The sequence below is a fragment of the Crocodylus porosus genome, unplaced genomic scaffold (assembly GCF_001723895.1).
Source record: "Crocodylus porosus isolate Cpor-Errol unplaced genomic scaffold, CroPor_comp1, whole genome shotgun sequence".
Classification (NCBI taxonomy): Eukaryota; Metazoa; Chordata; order Crocodylia; family Crocodylidae; genus Crocodylus; species Crocodylus porosus.
The window spans coordinates 7,070,887-7,095,330 of record NW_017728914.1 but is presented as its reverse complement, the minus strand read 5'-3'; the positions used below and the strand labels follow the sequence as shown (position 1 = coordinate 7,095,330).

Sequence of the window (24,444 nt, the reverse complement as noted above, 5' to 3'; positions counted from 1 at the left end):
GTTAATTTGCTTGATTAATGCGTGTAATTGAGGGCTGTAGTAGTATTTGAGACAGAGTAATTGATGTCTAGTATGTGAGATAGAACGGATGATTAAAATGCTTAACTTGTCATCATTCTTGGAGATTACAAACTGTTTTTATATCTGTACAAGAATGATTATTACATACATAATTTGCACTATACTCCCAACAGCTCAAATGTACTGAATATTTTTTCATGGCTTACATTTGTTAAAAGAAGTATCTGTTTATACTAAGCATTAAACACAAACTCTTTTTGCATAATGTGCCGTATGTTCCCACATTTTGTTAAAATGGTTCAAGTATATTTTTTAAAATAATTGTTGACTGAGATTGCTTCTTTACAGGGAATTACATTCTGAACTATGTAGCATCTCAACCCAAACTGGCTCCTTTTGTGATCCAAGCTCTTGTTCAGGTCATCGCTAAGATTACAAAATTAGGATGGTTTGAGGTTCAGAAAGATCAGCTCATCTTCAGAGACATAATTGCTGATGTAAAAAAGTTTTTGCAGGTAGGAAAAAAACATTCAGTTGTTGTGCTTTTTCTTAAAACTATGTATTTTGGTATTCTTCATTTCAACAAATGGTGGGTTGGGTGACCCAAAGAATATTTCTTTGTATGAACTGGAGAAATTGTAGGAACCAGTGTTAGAAAAGCACTGCTTAACATGGACCAGAGTAGCTCTGTTTATGAAATCTAACTCTTAACAAGCACCCTTTGTTAAAAAATATTGTGATGCTATTTCCAGTATTTCCAATGGCATATAAAACCCTTGTTCCTCACTTTGGCAGATTATGAAATACCAGATTTTATACTTGCAGCATTCTTCTCCCATTTCATTCCAATGTGGTTTTAGCTGATGGTATTTCCCATAGAAGGAGATGCTAGTGCTTGTAAAATCTGTAAGATGAAATTTTTATTCTTCAAATGGTAGCAAGAATTAATTTCTAATTTTAGTGATTCCTGTTACATGGGGTGCTAAAACTTTGCAAAACAACATTCAGTTTTATATTTAATTGTAGATATTTTCAGTGAGGCATAGGCTTGGAAGGGGCCTTAGTAGGTAATTTAGTACATCTTCCTGGTCAAAGCAGGAATATCTCTGGCTAAATCATCTCAGCCAAGCTTTTGTCTAACCTTCACTTAGAAAATTCCGCTGCTGGGAATTCCACAGCCATGCTAGCTAATCTGTTCCGCTGCTTAAATCACCCTCACAATTAGAAAGTTCTTCCTAATACCCAATTTGAAGTTTCCTTACAGAAATTTATGACCATTACTTCTTGCCTTGTTCCTTGTGGACACAGGGAATAGCTGACTGCCATCCACTAAGCCTATCTTGCCACAAGGTAATTAGGTTGGTTAAACATAATTTGCTCCTAATAAAACTATATTGGATGTTCCTTGTCCTCTTGTTTATCCTCTTTAGTCTTTTGAAATACTCCAAAAGAATAGAAGGTACTATGAAAGTTAGATTGACTGGTTTCTAATTCCCTGGGTTTTCCTGTTCCCTTTTTAAGGATGGGCACAGTATTTGCCCTTTTCTATTCTTCTGGGACCTTACTTGACCTCCATTATTTTTTTAAAGATAATAGCCAGTGGCTCAGCAATTACATCAGCCAATTCCATACATGTTGTAGGAGGCATCTTATCTGGCTCTGTTCATTTGAAAACATCCAGCTTGTTTAAATAACATCTAATCTATTCTTCCCCTTCTCTAGGCTGATTATCTCTTCCTTGAACCTTGCTACTGCATTTTTCATCTGGCAGCTGCCCTTTTTTTGTAAAGAATGAGTGAAATCATTAAACACTTCAACTTTCTTTGCACTGTCTATTATTAGATTCCCCTCCCCATTCAGTAAGGGATCCACAATTTCCTTGGTATTTCTTTAACTTCTGATCTACTATGTAGGCTATGTTTTGTTGCCTTTTATATCTCTTACTAGCTGTGTCATGTGCCGAGGCCTTCTTGATTTTTCTCTGTACATGCCAATGATACACTCTTATACTCATCCTTAATATATCCAAGTTGATAATTTTTATGAGAGTCCTTTTCAAGTTTTAGGTCCTCGAAGAGTCCTTAATATTGTTTGTCTAGGGAACATTAAACTATGCTGGACTCTCTTTCCTCATGGACTTTCCTCCCATGGAAACCTACACAGCCATTCTGAGTCTGTTGAAGTCTGCTTTTCTGAAGTCCAGTATGTTTTTTTCATGGGGGAGCAGTCCAGTCCACTGGTCCCCCATGAGCTCCATTAATTGCTGCAGCTCCCTGAGCAATTGATGCTGCCACTGCTCTCCTGCCACCAAATTTCCAGGCTTGTGGAGAGCTCTGTGGGCTGGATCTGGCCTGTGGGCCACAAGTTGGGCCCCACTGCATACCATTAACCTAATATCCTTAGCTCTCAGGTACTCCAGAAAGAGATTCTCTCACTTACCCTGTTTGAGGGTGGTGGATATCAATTTTTGAAGATAATCCTTCCATTCAAAGGCTTCCACCTTTTGAAGTGTGTGCTAGGGCTGTGCAAAATTTTGGCAGCTGTTTCACCAAATCTGAAATGAAACAGAAGGCTCCAAAACATCTCTGGGATGAATTGAGACCATCTGAAACATTTCAGAGGCGCCCAAGTGCCAGGAGGCTGGGGCCAGGTGGGGGATGGGGGCCCGGCTGGGGCTGGGCAGCCCCTTACCCCCTCCTCCAGCTTGCTCCCCACACCCCTTACTTACCAGCACGGAGTCAGAGTCCAGCTCCCTGTGGTGGCAAGCAGGAACTGCCCGAATTGCTGAATCTCCGAATCTTTTCCAAATAGTTTCGGAGGCCTTGAATCTATTCCGACCTTTTTATTGGTTTCTTGATTTCATAGACATTAAGGCTGGAAGGGACCTCGGGAGATCGAGTCCAGCCCCCTGCCCCAAGGGCAGGAAGTCATCTAGGGTCAAAAGATCCCAGCAAGATGAGTGCCAAAATGCTTCCTAAAGGAATCCAGAGTAGGTGCTTGCACCACCTCTGGAGGGAGCCTACTCCAGGCCTTGGGGGTTTGGACAGTAAGAAGTTTTTCCTTATGTCCAGCTTAAAATGGTCTTGGAGGAATTTGTGACTATTGGTCCTTGTCATCCCTTGGTGCGCTCTGGTGAACAGACATTTCCCCAGATCCTGATGTACACTCATGATGTACTTCTAAGCTGTCACCAGGTCACCCCTGAGTCTGTGCTTTTCTAGGCTGAAGAGTCCCATGGCTCTCAGCCTCTCTTCATAAAACCTATTCTCCTGCCCTTGATCATGCACGTGGCTCTCCTCTGGACTCTCTCAAGCTTTTCCACATCCCTCTTGAATTGTGGAGCCCAGAATTGGATGCAGTACTCCTGCTATGGTGTCAAGGCCGAGTACAGCAGGAGGATGACAACTTGAGATTTACTTGAGAAGCATCTATGGATTCAAGCCAGAGTTTGGTATGCTTTGCCAACCGTGACATCACATTGGTGGTTTATATTCATCCTGTGGTCAGTCATGACCCCCAAGTCTCTTTTGGCCTTTGTGCTAGCGAGTGTAGCACTGCTGAGCCTATAAGTGAGCTGCGGGCTTTTTTTTCCCCCAAGGTGGAGTGCCTTACATGTGTCGGTATTGGAAGTCATCAGGTTTGTATCTGCCCACTTTTTCACTCTATCCAGGTCAGCCTGGATCACCAGCCTATCCTCTGGTGTGGACGCTCTACCCCAAAGTTTGGTGTCATTGGCAAACTTGGTCACTTCTGACAGCTGTATCCATGTCACTGACAAAAGAGATTAAAGAGAACAGGTTCAAGGACAGAGACTTGGGGGACACTACTGGCCATGGAGTGCCATGATGATTCGCTTCCCTTGACCACCACTTTCTGAGTCTGGCCTCAGAGCCAATTCCCCAGCCAATGGACTGTGATGTAGCCGAGACAACAGTTGGCCAATTTTTCCAAAAGGAGATTGTGGGACACTGGATCAAAGGCTTTTTTAAAGTCCAGATATATGATGTCAGTCTTTCCTCTCTTGTCCCAGTGATGTGTCACCTGGTCATAGAAGGAGATGAAATTGGTCAGGCAAGACCTACCTGCAGCAATCCCATGCTGGCTGTCCTTCAGGATGTTGCCATCAACCAACTTGTCAGGAATGGGCTCTGTGATGATTTTCTCCAGAATCTTATCAGGGATTGAGGTCAAGCTGACTGGCCTGTAGTTCCCTAGATCTACTTTCCTGCCTTTCTTGAAGATGGGCACCAAATTGGCCTTCTTCCAGTCTTTGGGTACTTTACCTGAGCTCCAGGAGTTTTCAAAAATCTTTGCCAGTGGTTGGGCTATGACTCCTGTCAGCTCCTTTAGTACTCCGAGGTACAATCTTTCAGGACCTGCTGACTTGAAGGTGTCCAGCCTCTCAAGGTGTTCCTCTACAAGGTCTACACTGATGCTGGGTATAAATTCACCCTCACCCTGGCTGTCCCACACCTTGCTAGGCAGGGCGGACCCTTTGGGTTGATGAAAAACCTGGGTGTTGGTTGTCTGTTGTCCCATTTGGTTTAGCAGAAGTCCAATGTTACCCTTGCTTTTCTTCTTACTCCCCACATATCTAAGAAAGGACTTTTTATTGTCCTTGATGTGCATAGCCAGGTGGAGTTTGGTTGCAGCCTTGGCCTTCCTGGTTCACTCCCTACAGGTATGGACCAGTACAGCGTAATCCTTCTTTGTGGTGATTCCCATCTTCTATCCTTTATAAACCTCTTTCTTTTTGGCGTACGAGGTTCACAAGTTCCCTGCTGAGCCCAGGGGGTTTCTGTGCCCTTTTGCTACCTCTCCTCCGAGATGGGGTGGACAACCCTTGTGCTTCCAGGATCGCTCCCTTTACTTCTTGGACTCCTGTCCCTGCTGAGTCTTGGACCCTTAGTACCTCGACAACAAGACTCCTGAGCTAATCAAAGTCAGCTTTCCTAAAGTTGAGGACTTCTGCATTGCTGACTGACTTGCCAGCTTTCAGTGGATAGTAGAAGTGATCAGCTCATGGTCACTGTTTCCCAGATTTCCTTCGACCTTTAGGTTGCTGACTAGATCATTCCAAATTTAATTTGGATTTGGAGATTTGGCTATTGAATCTCCTCTGAATCGAATTGGCACCTGAAGCTTTGCACAGCTCTATCATGTAAATTCTCCTTTATATTGGATACCCACCATGATATCCACCTGGTTGTCTTCTTTTAACTTAACTCAGAGGCTTTTAACAGGTCTGTCTACAACTTTATTCTGTATCTCAGGGCCAGTAAAAATTTCCAGTTGCTGATCTTAGATAATTAATCAAGAAAGGTAAAGTTTTCTGTATATAATACACTGATTGCTATAAATGTTTGTTGTCATCACACAAATGGCAACATTGTAATGTTGCTTATTCAGTTCCTCCAGATAGCATACTAATAAACTACTGGCAGGGGCTTGTATTTATATCTTGCTATACTACACATTTTTTTAAGTCTAGTAATTAAGTTGTCTTGATAATTATTACCCCAAAAAAGCAGTTAATGTATCTAAAAAAGGTACAGGAATAGGACTGAGAAAAATATTCAGAATGTTAGTTTGATCTTTAAGAAGGTCACAGATTACAAGGCCAGTGCAGTGCAGGAATGCGTGCCATTTGGATTTTTAGCTTTCCGTGGTATAACTTGCTTAAGTTCACTAGGTCACAGTAATTGAAATTTTAAGTTGGGATATAGGGATAGCAGGCACATTAGATACCTACTCCAGCTGTTGTGTGCCATGTTTTTATACCTACTCTTTGCCTCCGTCACTGGTCTGGTAAAGTAATTTGACTGAATTCAGAATATCGTGGAGACATTATGATAGATAGGTCCAGATGTTGTGAACCAGATAATTTTTGCAGATCACTATTTTTTAGTCAGGGAAAAACTTCTTTACATATCGGAGTAGGAATTTTATGTCTTTCTCCAAGTTTCTAAGGGGGATCTATGGCAAATATTTGCTTGGCTAAGGATGCAGGGCATGCAGTGGTTGTCACGTTGCTTTCAGTTGGAGTCCTTATGAGCAGTGCAGAATAACTTGCAGGAGGGTTGTCATTCTTTTTTTTTTTTTTTTTTTTTTAAGTGGTCTGCTCTTTCTGAGACTAACGTGGTTCTTGGAAGTAAGGGTGCTAACAACAAGAAGTAGTTTTAGTAGTGGTATGTTGTATAACTGCTATGCCCAGTACAACGTGGCCTCAGTCAGCCTGACTAGGCATGGAAGGGAGTCTAGGTGGGGTTTATTGCTAGAAGGAACAGTTATCCTCAAGACTGAGCAAGGATGCTAGGTTACTGAGTAACTGTTTTTGGTTAGTTTATTGAACTGTTTATTTCCAGACCTCTGCATAAAGTTGAGCCTGGTGACCTTTAAACCAGTGTTGGTGTGGACAGTATTACCAGTTCTGCTTGGCAAACGTTTTTCTGATAATTTATAAACATAAGCTGTAGCACTAGATTATGAATAATATTAAAACAAGAAACATGGAAAAATTAGTATCAAAATACCTACATGGACTGGGACAAGAGCATTTTCATTCCAAGGACTTTTCTATTTGGGAACATGAAGGAAAATTCATCTTAATTCGTAGTGTGCATTTAAAAGTGGACTAATTAAACTGCATTGTTTTTAGCTTTATTTTTCCTTAATTAACTTCAGAAGTGAATTAAACTGAACCAAATGAAGGTTTTCATTCTGTATGAGAGCATTAGTATATTCATTTTCTGTGGTTTAACTAATCCACTTTTAGAGTTGATTCAGATAACTGATAATAAGTGTTCCTGCGTAGACAAACCCTCAGACTCACCTCAGAGTAATATTTATTCTGAATTTGTCCAGATCTTTCTTCATTTGTTTTTTAAAAGAGATACAAATGCTTACCATTGACCAAAGACCAACTGAATATAGTTGCTTTCAACTAATTAGCAAGGAAAATAATGGATATTCAATTTTCATTGTGCTCACTGTCGCTGAGTGTCATACATGTACTTATTTTTATGCTCCATTTATTTCTCTTTTTCAAGATTAATCTTTTTATAATCTGTTGCATTTTTGGAGCTACATTAGGATGACCAATAAAATATGGACTCTAATATCTTGTTTATTAAAAAGAAACTCAAATAGTTTACGTATGTATTTTGCAGTTATTTTTATGAATGTAGTGTAATTAGATTTTACATTTATTATTAAAATGATTGCAGTGTGAATTTGCAGTGGGTAGTTCATTAATAATGGAGGTTTAAGTACAATTTTTTTTCTTTAGAGATTTCTTTCCTGAAATTAAAAATTCCTGTTGAAAAGAAAATGAAGCTATATTTCTACTAGTGAATGGAATATATTATCAAAATGGAAAACTCTAAGCAATACTAATATATGTTGATAATTAGTGAATGGCAGTCTCAGCCACATGCACATCAGTAATCACGTTTAACTTGGTTCACTTTGTATTAGTGTGATTTCCCTGTATGGAAAAGGCAATTAGATATCAGGATCCTAATTACTTTCTCAGCTCTGCCACTAACTCCAATTGTGCAGGTTGGAGTAAGTGTGTCTTGCTTTCCATATCTGTAAAAGGGGTTTAGCGTGTTCCTGTGTTGAAAAGGATCCATGGTATAATGACTATTGGCAGGCTGTTTTAAGATTTGTATGAGTAAGATCTTCAGTGTGTCCTATGACTGGAACACTTTTTCTCTTTGTAACGCCCAGTTTTCAGCTTCAGCTATAAAGTCAAGAGTGCTGCATGCACACCATACACTTAAAATATTCACAGTAAATTTAAACTGTGACCCTTTTCTTTCTGCTTCACCCCTTCATGCTACAAAAACGTATGTCCCTTTCTACTCAGTTGGTTACCATCAAGACAAACCTGTGCGAGTATAAAAGTTCTGTAGCATGTCAAAAAATAATTGACAAAAATCACACTTTGTCAGAGCAATGGAAGTAAATTAAATTCGGAGTGAAAAGCTGTCTCTTTAGGTGAGTAAATCTCCACTGTCCAGAGAATCCACTTAATGACAAGTGCCAAGTTAAGACCCAAACCAGAAAGAGCTCTGGTTCAAAATCCATACTTTATCTGTGGGATGGCCTGTGGAACTCAGCTGGAACCTATATTCCATATTGCTGTTGATCAGTTGACTTGCATAGTCAGAGCCATGGGTGACTGGTATCTCCCTAGTCTGGGTGGGGGGTCACCAGATTGCCGACGGGGTGGTGGTGGCCCACCCAGCAGCCGATCGCCGAGCCAGCAACAAAACCAGAAATGCACTTCCAGTTTTGCAGCTGGCACTTCCAGGGGGTGCACATGCACCCATATGCACCCCCTATGTGTTGCCAATGGTCAGAGCAAGTATGAAGAACCTACCCATCTTCCTTACCCTACAGAAGAAGTTGAGCAATTGTAGATTGTGGTTTGGTTACAAAGGTGAACATGACCTTCTGAATCAAAGGCAAAAACCATAAAAAATAAGTCATTTTACTAATGGTTTAATTAATTTAAACAAAATGAGAATCTTCTTGATTTTTTTTCTTAGAGAACTCCCTTTTATAATTCATTAAAGGAAGCCAAATACTATTATTCTAAAGTGCAAAGTAATATCAAATCTTATGCCTAGCACTAATTTGCTGTAATGAACTGTATTATTTATTTTTTAGTAATTATTAACTTTTTACAGAATCTTGTCTCACTTTGGTGTGTTTTACCCTGTGAATTGGATCACTCTTACAAATGTGTTCATTTCGGTCACTGACTCGCTTTTAATGTGTGATGGAACTGCTTCATTTCTAAAACACAGATTTTTAGGTTGGAGTATGTTAAGCTAGAACCACTGTCTACTAGAATGTAGAGCAGAGAGTGGAGGGATGTCACTGGAAATCCATAATTTTTTAATAAATGCCATTTGATTCTTTACATCTCCTGAGGACCCTTTTTTTTTTAATTCTTGTCCCTGGACTGCTAACTATATTAATGGGGCTTACTATATTAAGTTCTTCAACCTTTAAAGATGTATACACTAAAAAATGTGCCGTAGTGGAATTTCTATTCTGCAGGTGTTCAGAACATATATTTTTAGATTCAGAATATTTTATATGATGCTGTTATTAAATTTTAATGATTTCTGAGTGAGCTTGAGGATTTGGAGTTCCACTTTCCATTAATTGTACTGGGACTTGGACATCTAAATTCTCTAGACAACTTTGTAAAACTAAACTTAAAAATACAGTCTTCTGTTAATATTAGAAATGTTAATAAGTGTTAAAGTTTAGCTAGCTAGTTTTTAGAATCATATTTTTCTTTTTTCCTTCTGTAGGGTACTGTGGACCATTATATAATTGGAGTGATGATTCTCTCAGAACTAACTCAGGAAATGAACCTAGTAAGTACACAATTTTTTCCCTTTTGCAAGAGCTTTTGTGTAATGCTGGTAAAGTACGATAGTGTGTTCTTGCCCTACCCACAAAAGTGATTTGAATAAGTGAGACTCAGGATGAAGGCTTTTATGTTTTAACCACCCTAAGTATTCAGGAGATTAAATTTCATAATAGGTTTATCATAACCTGACCATAGATCCCCAAGAAGGGGAAAACTGTGTCTATCCCACACTTACTATAGCTTATTTGTAATCTGGAAAGAGAGCAGCTCACACCATCCCATCTCTTCACTAGTGCTTCTTTTTGTTCCCTTCCTATCTTCAGCAAGCTTCTCAAAAATCTCCTTCCCCTGGAAAAAGTTCTACACTGGGGAAAAGGCAATGGTACTTGAGGAAAAAAAAAAGCTTTATCTTAGTGCTGTATAGGAGAGAAAAATGTTCCATGTTATAAGATAGTACCCCAAATAAAGATCCACCAGCCCTATCAGTCACTGTTCTTTTAAAATGTCTTATGACTTGTCCATTACTCAACATTACACCTGACTTTTAGCTGTAGCCTGGGTTTTATAATCCTCTGTAACCCAAAGACAATGAGATGTGGTGAGACCTACTGTATTGGGACACTTCCAGAAAAATGATTAATAATACTGTAAATACCAGGGAAGGCCATCCCATGGCACATGTGCTACAAGTGGCATGAACAGCCTCTGTGTGGCATGTGGCAGATTGGGGAGGGAACAGGTAACAGTGACAGACAGAGTAGGTAGCAGAAAGGGATCTGAGTGGCACTTAGGGTAGAGATTTGTGGTATGCCTGCCAAAAAGGTTGGCCCCAATGATATATACTATTAGTCCTCAAAAATGAAATGTCAGTCTGTAGCACGTGTCAGACTGACATGTACAGTAAAAGGTTAATTTTTGCCTTTTGTTCTTTCCTGCTTTTAAGTCTTTGAAGGTGCAAAAAAATAAAAGAATCTTCTTAACTGATTCTAGATGAAGCCAGCAAGATAAGTCATGTAAATATTTAATTAAACTGAAAGGGAAAAAATAATTGAATTTGGCTACACACCCCACCACTGTCGGTGGGAAGAAGACTTTTGGACTTTTTTTTTCCATCAGAGGTCCTTTGGAACTTGCAGCCTATTAGGTTGAGGGCCCATGACCATTTATTTATTCACAAAACATAAAGCATGGACATTGCCAGATTCCTTACACAGGCTTACCAATGTCCTTCAATATTTACCTTAAGGGATGGTCTCTAAGAAGGCAAGCAAATATCAAACTGTGTGTTTCTTTAACACCAATCACATGTAAATGCCTTTCAAATTCTGTTATCCTGAGCTTTTTGCACATGCGTGCTCTTGCTCACTCTTGCTTGCTCTCTTGCCCTCCTGACCGCTGCAGTTCATGTACATAAAATCAGTGGAGAATTATCCTGAAGGCTGAATTGTTACTCTTTCATGGCTCAGTGCCAGGTAATGGTCAGGTTGGAAACAGCATGGTGACAGAAATAAAAATATTAAAAAAACAAAGGAGAAGTGACTTGGCTCAATTTATTACAAGGTTAAAGCAGGAATAATCAAAGTGCAGCCCAGCTCTCCTCCTGATGATCACAGAAATGCTGGATCCTTTACAAAGCTATTGTATCAAAGCAGCAGCAGCTAGTGATCTCCCCACTTCTTTCTAGTGGAGCTAGCAGGTCAGTGGCATTAGTGGGGCTTTGCAGAAACCAGAGTTAGAGTATAGGAAAAATAGGGTAAGAACAATGGAAAAGAGGTCACAAGGCAGTGATTCTCAGCCAGAGTGCTGCAGCAACTTTCCGTGCTATGAGATCCTTTTAGAAGTGAAGTAAGATGTCACACAAAATTAGCACTGCTAGCTGTTCAAACACCTACATATGATTCACTAGATTAAACCCAGACATTTGCAGATAGCAATCTATAGTGTCAAAAACATTCTGACCTGTTGTGGTCTTTCTGAGGTTTTTGCCTCAGAAGAATTGCTGTATTATTTTTAAAAGCTGGCATTTTTCAAGTGGTGCCTTGAGTGTGAAAAGTTTGAGAGGTAGCTATTGCTTTTAAGATGAAGTAGGCAGTAGCAGACCATAGTCTTCATGGGTGCTGACAGATGTGGGGGGAAAAAAACCAAAACCCAAAAACTCGTTTACCAGAAGCAGTAGCGTGTTACTTTGTGATGGCTCCAGTGTCTGTATAGATTGGGTGTTTTAGGCTTTTTGGCACTTTTATCTAAAGCTGATTCAATAAGCTATTAGATTAAATCGTCATAAAAGCCTCACTAAAGCGCCCAGTCTATACAGATGTTGAGAAAGCTGGGTCCAACTGACATGCTCTTTTGAGCATGCGCTGGGCTCAGCATGGGTACATGCCAAGTTTAAAGTAAAGCACTTTTTTTTTTTTTCTCTCTCACATCTGCAAGCAGCCCACATGTAGTAAATTGTTAGGCAGAAGTGCCTGTAAACTAATCCTAGAGGAAGAAAGACTTGTTTATTCTTGTACTCTTTTTCCACACCCCCCACCCCTTAGGTGGATTATTCGAGACCTTCAGCCAAGCATCGTAAAATAGCTACCTCATTTCGTGACACTTCTTTAAAAGACATTTTGATGCTGGCATGCTCTCTTCTAAAGGAGGTAAGGCAGTTCATAATATAGTATTAAAATTAATATAATTTTAAACTGCCCTAAGATTGGGGCTGTTATATTTTTTGCATACTTTGAACTCCTGGTGAGTGTTGCTTGGAGTAGATGAGGTCAGTCTACATGTGGATAGGTTTTTGCTTACATAGCACTTGAACAGACATGAGTATCTTGTAATATTGATAGATTTTTTTGCGTTTTTGAGCCAGTCCAGTTGTCTATCAGTTTCTCCCATTGCACTCTTCCTCCTCAAGTAGAGACTAAGTGTCTTGAGCTTTCTGCCTTGTTTTCTAATTTTTTTCCGCAGTTTAATTTTACTTCAGCCTACTTTGGTCTAGATTTTCCACTTAAGCATTATAAAAAATGAGTATTAAACCAGAGGTGGCTAAGAGGGAAGACAAGAACGTCCACATCTTATGTTGCGGTAACGCAACCCAATCTGACCAGAGGTTTCTATCTTTCTTGCTAGCCCTCTCAGTCTCTGTTTGGTGCTCTGATGTAATTCAGACTGCAGCCTCTCCTCAGCCTTGGCAGCAAGTGGTGAGGAGCAGCCTTCAGTAATCTAAATGTCTCAGGACCAGGTAGGCTGAAGTGATGCCAAAACTGGAACATGCTCTTTTGAATTTTTTCTTGCTTGCTGACCAAGGCCTTCATAGTGCTTAGACAGCCCCTTTATGTTATAAAGAGGTCATAGTTCCTTTTCTACAGTAAGTGCTTTTCTACAGGAAAGAGGTGGTGACACATTTTCGTAAGATGTTATGAAGATGTGTTACCACCTCTGCTTCTCTCGTTCTCTAGACCTCAAGCAACTGCTTGAGGGTAGGATTTTTTTTTTTTAAACCTTGCTCATTTCTAACTCCATCATTTAATAGGATCCTCTGTTTATTTTAGCATATTTAAAAATCAAACCTTTTATTTAGATTTTGAAATTTGACCTACGGCACTATATTTTGACACCAAATCTTTTAAAGTCTTGGCCATAGTCATCAAGAAGGGGATGATGGCAGCAGTGACTAGCTAATCCTGACACTTTAACTGTAATTATGGGCTCCACTTATACAGGCAACCCCCGCTTAGTGCTTTTAATTGGTTCCAGAAAAACTGGGTGCTAAGAAAAACCCATTTGCCCATAGGAATGAATGTAAATATAGGTAATTGGTTACTCCCACCTCTCCCCACCAGCCCGCTGGCTGCTCCAATTGCCCGTGCCAGCCCAGGCCTGTACTCTTGCTGCCCCGCTCTGGGCCCCCACTGGACCTGGCCCTGGGCACCGATGAAGGCCCTGTGCTGATGGCTGTCCCCCCCACTCACCACTTCTCACTGCCACTGCCTCTCTCCACCCAGCTGCCCGCTGGCCATTTCGGCCCCATTTGCCAGCTTGGGCACCGACACTCCTGCTGCCCTGCTCTGGGCATGGGCCCCTGCTGGCCCTGGCCCTGGGCCCTGCACTCCTTCTGCTCCACCCTGGGTGCTGGCCCCCGCTGGCCCTGGGTACCAGTGTAGGCCCCACACTCCTCACCATCTCCGCTGCTTCAGCTGGTGAGCTCAGACGGTGGAGCATCTCACAGGAACGGGGTGGATGTTTGCAGCCAGCTGAGAGCAAGGGGGTTTGCCTCTCCACTACGTGCCTGACCGGCTGTAAACCGCACCGCACTCCCAGATGGCTGCAAAACCGCTCCCACTCCCCATGCCCCACCAGTCTGTATTCAGAGTGCCCCACTAGTCTGTATTCACCAGCCAAGCCTGGCTTCTCCGCACCCCCCCCACGCTCATGCTCACTCCCCACTCGCGGCCACTCACTGCACTTGTCGCCACTGCCACCGCTGCTTCTTCCCACCAAAACTCGCTGATTCCATTGAGCGCTATAGCAAAACTGGCTAAGCACTCGTGAAATCAGATATCAATTTTAAATGAGTACTATAGCGAAATAGCGCTAATCGAAACCGCATTAAGCAGGGATTTCCTGTACCATATATGTTAAATCAGTGATGAAAATAAGCATTAATGGGGAAAATCATGAAAAATTTGATGCATTGAAAGCAATTTGGTCCTCTTTTTTTTTAATGCTAAACCTATTGTAGGTGAAAACAATATAATATTAGAGTTTTGTTACACATGTGCTATACTAAATTACCATTGCTCACTACTTCAGTGGCATTCATATGAAATTGAAGCTACCCATTAAATGTAACAGTTTCCTTAGGTTTTTATATAAAAACTTGTAGAACAGCAGGTGACATTTGGTGGTGATTTTTTTTAATCAAATAAATGTTGGTTCTAGAACAGGGTTCTGTAAGGCTCATCCATGCTAAATATTCAACAATTACAACTTGGTTAACAATTCTGCTGATAGCACAACAATACATTCCAGTTCCTTGTCTCAGATGGAAATTTTTTTTATCATCAGAGCAGATGAGACTCTGAATATAAACAGAGAGCAGGTGTGCTGAATAAAATGATATATTTTCAGAGCTTACTTTTCTGGTCAAAACAACACTAAGGGAAAGATTTCTTCCCCACCCTCCAAGAATAAAAACATAAAAACATCTAAACTTTGAAATTGTGGCTTTTATATTATGTTCATAATTCTCGTCAGTTATTTGATTTGTGGTTGTCATAGCTGTTTTGGAAGCGTATAATTTTAAGTTGCTGCTATAGTTAAGAAGAGCTTGTGTAAAAACGTCAGTTTACCCAAAATATATGCCCCTGGTAGGCTCCAAGTCCTATTGACTTCACTAATGAAATTAGATTTTACTCTTTGCTGTGCAGAACTAACAAGGCAGTGAATTATTGCATTTTGCTGTTGTCAGTAAACTGTTAGCTAAATTGCAGATTTTGTTACTAACAGTTGTGTAAAACAAGGAGAATGTCATTTTCAGACTCCACCAGCAGAATTTCTGGAAGTGTCGGAGAAAACATCTTCTCAGCTATAAAGGGAATACAATTGCTCTTGGTTAACAGAGAAAATAAATAGCAAATCTCATTGTTTTCTACTTGTAACCACATTTTAAAGATCAGTTTTGTATCAATGGGTGCCTGATTTATAATGAATACTTTAGCCAATGCTTCCCAACCTTTTCCTCAGCATGGCCACTCACTCCAAACCCTCAGCACCCCCACTCCCCAGGTGCCCCTCACTTCCCAACCACAGCCCCCCATACCTGCTGGTGTCCCTCACTCACAACCTGCAGCTCCCTGCCCCAGCCCCACCACCACACCTGCAGGGGCCTCCACCTGCCAGGGCTATAGGGCCAGGGCCTGCAGCCCCCTGCCCCCCCGACCCTCAGCTGCTACCTGTGGGAGGCAGCCGATGCTGCAGCCAGAGTGGAGCACAGAGCCCAGCTTCCCCTGCCTCTCCCCCTGTGGGCTGCATGGCCATAGCAGAGCCTGTGTGGGTGAGGAATGTGCAGGCTGGCCACTGCAGGCTCAGGGCTCTCTACCCTGGGGCCTCTGGGGCCAGCATGCAGGACCTGGTGTGGAAGGGTGGTGAGGCTCAGTGCTGCTGTTGGGAGCTGCATGCCAGTTATGTTGCCATGGTGAGGTGCCCCCAGAGATGGCAGCAGCTGCATGGAGTTGTGTTCATCACTGCTGCTCGGCAGGTAGGGGGTGCCTTGCCATGGTGGTGCAGCTAGTACAGAGCTCACGGCAGCAGCACTAAGTCCCCCTGCCCTGCTCTGCTGTGGAGACCCTGGGGAGGAGGGCAGCAGGGCAGGGAGCCCCGAGCCTTCAGCGAGCAGCCTGCATCTGGCCCCACCACCTGCAGAAATCTGGGGGGCATGTGCCCTGCCCCCCATGCCTGCCTTCCTAGAAATGTGCAACCCTGTTTCTTTAATCAGTGCCACCCCAAGGTTGGGAACCATTTCTTTAGGCAAAGGGGTCATTTTACCAGCATGTTAGAGGAAAGAGCTATATTTTGGAAGAATAAAAGTAATAGGGAAGTGATTTTTTTTTTTTTTTTTTACTGTTAAGGGACAGGTTTTTTTACCTTTGTATTTTGAAATTAAAATATTTTCTAAATATAAATGGACTGTGAGTTTCAATGGTTGAAGACCAAACACTTTCTTTTTTTGATTTTTTTTCATATACTGCTGTATATAAACAGCCTAATGAAATATGCTTTTATTTTTTTTTAATGTAGCTATTGGCGAAACCTTTAAATCTTCAGGACCAACAGCAACAAAGTTTAGCAATGCATCTTTTGAAACTCGTCCTTAACTGTCTTAACTTTGACTTCATTGGGAATTCAGCAGATGAGTCTGCAGATGATCTATGCACTGTACAGATTCCAACAAACTGGAGAACAAGTAAGGAAGGACCTTAACTGTTAATAACTAGAAAGCATTCTGAGTACAGTGGTGTATGTAATTTGTTTTAGCATGGTGCTAACAAGTACAAACTTAGTCCTTTTCCCCTAAGTCGGAAAATGTTTTGTTTGCTCACATTTTTAAAGGTGTCTGCTACAATCAATTGCGTTGGATTTGTATCAGATATTTCACTTGGGGGACTGATGTAATTAGGAGCTCAGAGGGAGAGAAGTGCCTCTTGGACCCTCAATATTTAGACTGTGTAGCTCTTGGTATGGTATAATGCCTATTAAATAGAACTATTTGGTAAATATTACATAATTGGTGGAACACATGCTTAAGGATTTTCCCTGAACTTTTCCCATCATGTAAGAACTTGAGTTGATTTGCTATGACTAGACAGTGAATGAGCTTAAACAACCACTTGATGGTATCCTTATGTAGTTTCTAGAATAATTTTGTTTGATCATTAATTAAAGATCTGACTTTGCTAGGTAACTGGCTTTTGCTAATTATGGTAGTTATGTTTTAACACAAATAATTTGAATAATAAAGAATGGTGTAACACATTCATTTTATTACAGTCACATTCTTAGGTAGCCATCATGTAGCAAGTACTACATGATTTGTTATGTAGTAGAAGTTTTCTTTAAGGTAGAAAATAAATGAATTATGTTAAAAAAATTTAAAGTTCTGCAGTAACAGTACTCATTATTAAGGTATTTAATTACCACTGATTAAGTTCTCTCTCTCTCTTTCTTCCCCAGTCTTCCTGGAGCCAGAGACCTTGGACCTGTTTTTTGATTTGTATCATTCCCTTCCCCCAATGCTCTCTCAGCTAGTAAGTGAAGTTTAGTGATTTACATGTCAGTAATTACTTAGCAACAGTTCTGTTCTGTCTGCATGTATTAGAGACCTATACCAGGCTTTCCTTATTTGTGAATCTCCAATGATGTTTTTGCCATTAACAAAGTTTAAGCAGTTATGTTAAAACAGAAATATGAAGTTATTTTTGAACATTAGTACATATTTATATAAATATATTTGACATGACTTGCATTGGAACTGAAACTCTAGGTTAAAAGAACATGATTATCTTTTCAGTACTCGATTTCTAAAACTTAAAGTATAGCAGAGTTGGGGTTGTCTGTGTAATCCTAATTCAGTCCCCTTTGTAATGTAGCTAAGGAGGTCTCTACAGAGCATGTATGAATTGATATTTTTCAACAGCAAGTAAGAATCTGCCCAAATCTGTCCAAGGTTTTTCAGGAGCACCACAGGACTTGTGCCTGACACATTTGCCACCCATTGTCAAATTTTTTGCTCTAAATCACTGAATTCCCAGAATTTTTTTTTGACTTCTCAATAAACAAAATGTTAACACTGCTAAATAACATTTTCCCAAGTGTACTTATTGGAACTACAAAGCTTTGAATCTGAGGCAGATGACTAGGATGGAAAACATCAACCCAAACAATTAGTCTGGCTCAGTTTTATAAGCCACTGTACAAGTGTGTTAAAATGGGGAATGCACAGCAATGTTAATGCCAAGTGATGCTTTCTGATTTGCCTGTAAATATAAACCATAGAAGTGTGTGGTTCAAGTAAATGAAGTAGGAGGGATTTTTTTTTAGAAGGCCAGATGATGAGATTGCCAGCAGTGTCAGTTTTTAATTGATGTATTTTATACTTATTTCTCTTTAGGCACTTTCCTGTTTAGTTCAGTTTGCTTCTACAAGGAGATCTTTATTTAGCAATCCAGAACGTGCCAAGTATCTTGGTAACCTGATCAAAGGAGTGAAAAGAATACTTGAAAATCCTCAGGTACTTTTTTCCTAATCTTTCCAAGCAGTAAATTTTTGCCACAAGACACATTGCCTCACTAAATCTCTTGCGACCACCTTCAAGGCTAAGTACAGACATTTTGGAGCGTTAGGGCGAGGTTAAATCAGATCAAAATGGCTACATGGTATCAGGTAAGTCAGGATGCGAGTGCTAGCAGGAGGGTTGGGGGGCAAGCAGGCTGGAGGAGATTGGAGATCCGCTGAGGGATGGAGGGGAGGCACAACCCATGGGTGGGGCTGGTACTACCTACAGGCAAGGCTGGTATGACCTGTGGGTGGGATGGGGTCCCCCACCCAGTGAATCTATACCTCCCGTCCCTCCTCCCACCGTGACTTATTTGCTTAACTCCAGCAGTGGCAAATGCAGATAAAAGCAGCTGGACGCATGGGGTGGATTGTGGAATGGAAGTTGAGAAGGCTGGCTGGTCAGTGGGGCCAGGGGGAAGCAAAGGGCTGGGCAGGAGGGGTAAAAAATAGCCCAGTCCAGGGGTGGGGAGGAGGGTGAAAAGAGCAGCTTCAGGCCTGGGACCAGTGGCTGGGTTTTCCCAGCCCTGGGGCTGTGCAGGGAGAGTGTATTGAAGTTCCATGCACCAGTCTGACCTCAGTCTAATCATGTTGATATTACGTAGATCCAGGTTTATCTTAAACCGAGTTCTGCAATTTTAGAGACTGGTATGTGTACATGGAATTTCTGTACAGGTTAGATTGATTGCTGGTCACTGAGACAGGGTCTGTAAATGTAAGGTTGGTACTGGGATGAACTAAGTTTAAATCAGGTGGCCATTCTGAACCCAGTTGAACCTCCCCAAATATCTGTACTTAACCAAAGTCTTCCTTTAGACTTCTCTCACACTACCCAGCCATTTGGTTTAATTGGTAATTATTTTAAATTCGTGTTAAAAAAGCCAACACTGTTTAAAACTCCATGTTTAAAATTTCTCTTTAAAACTCCATGTTGATAAAGATGCTCAGCCATTAGGTTGGTCTGGTAATTTTTGAAAACTTGTGTTTGTTAAATTTAGGGTTTATCTGATCCAAGTAATTACCATGAATTCTGTCGGTTTTTGGCTCGACTAAAGACAAACTACCAACTGGGAGAACTAGTAATGGTGAAAGAATATCCAGAAGTTATCCGAGTGATAGCCAATTTCACTATTACTAGCCTACAGGTAAGAACTTTCAATAAGGGTCTTAGTCTTAACATTTTCTAAAGAAAGATTCTTAGATTGTAAGGCCGGAAAGGACCTTGGAAGATTATCAGGTCCAGCCCTCTACAGCAAGCAGGAAAAATAACTGGGGGTCAGGTGACCCCAGCAAGGTAACTGTCTAGTCTCTTCTTGAAGATTTTCAGAGTAGGTGATTGCACCGTCTCTGGAGGGAGCTTTTTCCACAGTCTGGACACTGTGACTGTGAAAAAGTTTTTCCTAATGTTGAGCCTGAATCTGTCTTCCAGGAGTTTGTGGCCTAGTTTTCCCCTCGGATGCCCTGTTGAGCAGTTACTCACCGAGCCCTTGATGTACTCCCCTAGTGTAGCTGTAAGCTGCTACCAGGTCCCCTCTCAGCCTTCTTTTCTTTAGGCTGAAGAGTCCTGGATCTCTCAGCCTTTCCTCATATGGCTTGCCATGTAAGACTGATCATACAGGTGGCTCTTCTTTGGACTCTCTCAAGCTTGTCCATGTCCTTGTTAAAGTGTGGTGTCCAGAACTGGATGCAGTACTCCAGCGGTTTCACCAGTGCTGAGCAGAGCGGAAGAATCACCTCCTTGGTTTTGCTGGAGATGTATCGATTGTTGCATGCCAGAGTATTATTTGCCCTACTGGCTACAGCATCATACTGCTGGCTCCTATTCATACTGTGGTTTATTACCCCCAGGTCCATTTCATTCAGGGTGCTAGTCAGGTTAGTGCCGCCAAGCCTGTAGGTGTGTTGGGGGTTGTTTGTCCCAAGGTGGAGCGCTACATTTCTTGATGTTGAATTTCATCAGGTTCTGATCTGCCCAACTTGCTAGGCTGTCTAGGTCCACCTGTTTCTGTATTTTCAAGCATGACCATGTTTCCCCATAACTTGGTGTCATCCGCGAACTTGGCCAGTGAGCTCTTCACCCCATGACGGGACAAGCTTAGGGCTGAGTGTGGAGTCAGCCCACCCACCTGTCTCTATAGGGCAGTCTGCCCAGTCTCTCCTGCCATTACTTTGCTGTTCCCATAAGTGGTGTAAATGCAGGAGACTACCCATTACGTGCCCCGATGCCAGGGGGTGCTATCCACCGCTCCGAACCTCCCCTACACAGTGGCCCATGCCTCGCAGATGGCATCCAGGATGACACTATGCTCCTGGCTTAAAGCCAGGCCAACTTGGTCCTTCAGGCCTCTTTCACACTCACGTTCACACTGTCCTCCTCTCACTAGGGCCTCCTGCACTCCACCCTCTCTCACAGGGTCTCTCTCGCTTTGACAACTTGTTCTGCCCTGCTTCCTCTTGGAGCAGTTCCCGAAGGCCTTGCGGCTTTATCCATATCACACCTTGGGTGCTGACATGCAGTCTATTGGGCCTCTCCCACGACCCTTACCTGGTTAGTGGCCAGCCAGTTCACCAAACGGAGGGTTAACTCTGCCCTAGCTCCTCACTGGGCTCCTCATATCCAACAACTTGTTTTCCAGGGGTTGGCCCTTGGGCTGCCCTTCAAGCTGACCCTCAACCCTACTCGGCCCTCATCAGGGCCCTCACTACCGCCCCCTCTCTGGGGCCTCTAGGGTTTCATTCCCCTGTGGGGGCTCAGGTGGCCACAGTCATGCCTGGCCCCACCTGGGGTCTTACAGCCCCTGGGCTCAGGTGGCCATAGCTGTGCCTGGCCCCCTTTTACCCAAAGTGTTGTGAGGGCTAGGGGTTACTGGTGTGCCCCAATCCACCTTTCACCAGGGAGGTGAGTGGTCCTGGTATTTAAGTGGGGCTGCCCTGCTACCAGCTGTCCCTCCAAACCCCCCTATCCAGGCAGGGTGCAGCTTTAGGTCATGCCCAGGACCAGGAGCCTCCAAGCCATCCCCCTAGCTCCCAGCCTTACCTCCAGGTGTTTCATACAGCAGTTCAGCCAAGCAATGTCTCTGCCTGGCTACCAGCAGCAAACTGCTGTGTTTTAAAATGGCCGCTGCAATTGGGCATCTGTTGGCTGCCTGACTCAGTCCTTAAAGTGGCAGACACTACAAGTGCACTACCACAACCTCCACATTCAAATTGTTAATAAAGATACTGAAAAGTACAGGACCAAGCAACAACTCTTGTGGGACACCGCTGTCCACTTCTCGCCAGGATAACAGATTTATTCACTTTGACTCTCTGGGTCCTATCCTGCAGCCAGTTTCTCATCCACCTGACTGTCTTGCAGTTAAGCCCACAATCCTACAATTTTCTCACAAGGACATTGTGGGATACTAGATCAAAGGCCTTTTGGAAGTCAAGGTATACAATGTCAACCTCGTCTCTCGTGTCCAGACGGTGACTTACCTGGTCATAGAAGGAGATGAGGTTGGTAAGGCAAGAGCTTCCTGTGATGAAGCCATGCTGGCTGTCCTTTAGAATCTTATCTTCTACAAGCTTATTGCAGATAGACTCCTTGATGAACTTTTCTAGGATTTTCCTTAGGATAGAAGTTGGGCTGATTGGCCTATAGTTACCTGGGTCCTCCCCCCTGCCCTTCTTGTGGATGGGCACAACACTGGCCCTCTTCCAGTCCCCAGGGACTTCTCCAGAATGCCACGAGTTGTGGAAGAGTTTCGCTAGGGGTTCCACAATGACTTTGGCCAGCTCCTGTAGCATTCTCAGATGAAGATTATCTGGTCCCGCTGACTTGTATTCTTGTTTTTTTATGTATGTGAAGTGTGTTTTTTTTTCCTGGAAAGGCACTTTATTTTTCAGGTTTTCTGCTAGTGTAATTTTAATTAATAAACTACTTAGGCGTTAACTCCTGGCTTTCTATGTGACTAAGATCTAGTGTTTAGCATAATGAGGGCCTGAGTCTGATCACTTCCACACTACAAATAATAGTAGCACAAAGAAGACTCATTTGTTTGTAAAAGTTCGCACTAGAGTATGTTCTAACTGAAATTTATATTTTACTTTGTAGCATTGGGAATTTGCTCCAAACAGCGTTCATTATTTGCTAACCCTGTGGCAGAGAATGGTAGCATCAGTTCCTTTTGTGAAATCAACAGAACCCCACCTCTTGGATACGTATGCACCTGAGATAACAAAGGCATATATTACTTCCAGACTGGAATCTGTTCCTGTAGTTGTAAGGTAGACTTTGTTCATTGTATATAATGCTGTGGTTATACAGTAACTTGAACATTATACTGTTGGTTTAAAAAAAAATCTGCTTACATTTTCATGATGTTGTCTTCATTGTCTTAATTACTTAATGGTGTGAGACCCCAGCATTCTCTCCTGCCTGTGGCAGGGGATCAGATTTGATGATTTGCTCAGGCCCCCTTCTGACCCTACTAACTATGACACTATGAAACCAGAATCTGATTCAAGGTATTTAAAAGTAAACTAAACAGAAATTAAACTCGAGCTTCACTTGCTTTTTTTCTTCTTCATCCTTTTAATTTTATAACTAGATCAATATTTGTTACCCTATATCTAAAATATTTTCGAGATAGATCCTCTATAATGTTGAAGGAATCCCACTTATAAAAAGGATGGGATAGCAGGGTTAATTTACTGGTTTGAAACACGATTGGAAAAAACATATTTTTTTTTTTACTTATCAAAGCTACTCTCAGTAAGTACTCAGTCCATATTTATTGATATTTAGGGTCCAGCATCTGGCCCCACCCCCATGTCTGTCCAGCCAGGGGAGGGGGTGAATGGGCCCACTCCCTCCACCTTCGTCCCCCTCCCACTTCAGGGCTGTTGCCCACCCCTCTCTCTCCCACTTCCGTCTCCCTCCCTGACGGCTTTTGTTGGGGCCTGATAGCTCCGCCTCCCCCTGCCTCTGGCCCCACCCCCACGTGTCTGGTTGGGGGAGGGGAGAATGGGCCCACCTCCTTCCCCCCAACTCTGTCCCCTGTGTCCCTGCTGTCATGGCGGTGCTTCGCCATGCTGTCTCCTGTCCGAACGCTCTTGGAGCACTCTGACTGGTTGTTTCAGTCAGCCAATCAGAGTGCAAATTAAAGCGTTACGGACAGAAAGACAGACAGACTAAGGCTTTTATAATATTAGAATTGTACTTTTAATACCATTAACTTTTCTAGTTAAGTGACTTGGGGCCTCAGGGATCTTTCTATCCTTTAATACAGGGCTGTCCAACTCCTGAGGGCTGGTGGCTTCGTGCTCCCTAGTTGCATGCTGCACCAGTGCCTCTGTTACACCACATGTCAGTACACTGTGCTGGTGCCCCCAGACTATATGGAATCCCTAGAGGCAGGGGCAAGAAGTGGAAGCTATAAGAGGGAGAGGGAGCCTGGGTACCCTGGTGGCAATAACAGCAGTAGGTGATGAGAGGAGTGGTTCCCAGAGGGCCACAGGCTAACTTGTCAGGGGACCATCCTTTGGACAACTCTAACCAAATACATAATGGCAAATGTGTTATGAGCCCACATTCTCGTCACATCATATTTAGCTATATGTTTTCTTCCCCAGGTGTGGTCCCAGGAGTACAGGGTATGGAGTATACTCAGAAGAGTTCTACTTATGCCTTGTAATTGTGAAAAGAATGCTATTACATGAACAGGCTTTAAGGAAGTCTGATAGATTTGATAGATAGGTGAAAAGGGAAACCCTGTGTAAATAAATGTCCTCCAAGATTGATACATAGTGAGCATGCATACATTTTGGCTAGAAATCCAGTACTTCCTGACTTACAGATGCATTGTATTAGGGCCACATCTTTCTTTTTCTAGCTTGTCTAAAGTGCGTTCCCTTGTAAAAGATTTTGGAGAGTAGCAGCTACTTTTGGTAAACATAGTTGGCATCAAATTCAGATGTTTGGTTTAATACGGTAGTCTGTTTTTGCCTAGAACTTACACGCTATCCTCTGATAAATGTACTGCATGCTAATCTCCCATTGGTAGGAATGTGCAGACACCACCCTCAAAAAAAAGAAAGCTTTCGTACTGCCTTCCTTTCTGACAAACATTCTGAAAAGGAATTGAATTGGACAGGATATACTCCCTCATGTACATGGAACTGATGTAGTAGTCTACCAGGAGAATGCTACCGTATCCCCTCAG

At 42.3% G+C, this 24,444-nt stretch overlaps 1 protein-coding gene across 2 annotated transcripts in view; it reads left to right on the top strand.

The window, feature by feature from the left end:
• RANBP17 (RAN binding protein 17) overlaps positions 1 to 24,444 on the top strand; it is a 282,087-nt gene that overhangs the window by 13,140 nt on the left and 244,503 nt on the right. The window contains exons 4-11 of one of the 2 annotated variants that reach the window (XM_019534844.1): positions 370 to 536; positions 9,354 to 9,419; positions 11,956 to 12,060; positions 16,205 to 16,370; positions 17,138 to 17,211; positions 18,075 to 18,194; positions 19,237 to 19,383; positions 22,335 to 22,507. In XM_019534844.1, coding sequence (XP_019390389.1) covers positions 370 to 536; positions 9,354 to 9,419; positions 11,956 to 12,060; positions 16,205 to 16,370; positions 17,138 to 17,211; positions 18,075 to 18,194; positions 19,237 to 19,383; positions 22,335 to 22,507 — 1,018 coding nt within the window. Of the gene's footprint in view, positions 1 to 369; positions 537 to 9,353; positions 9,420 to 11,955; positions 12,061 to 12,554; positions 12,648 to 16,204; positions 16,371 to 17,137; positions 17,212 to 18,074; positions 18,195 to 19,236; positions 19,384 to 22,334; positions 22,508 to 24,444 lie in introns of those variants that run through there. The other variant, XM_019534845.1, reaches the window with a different exon arrangement.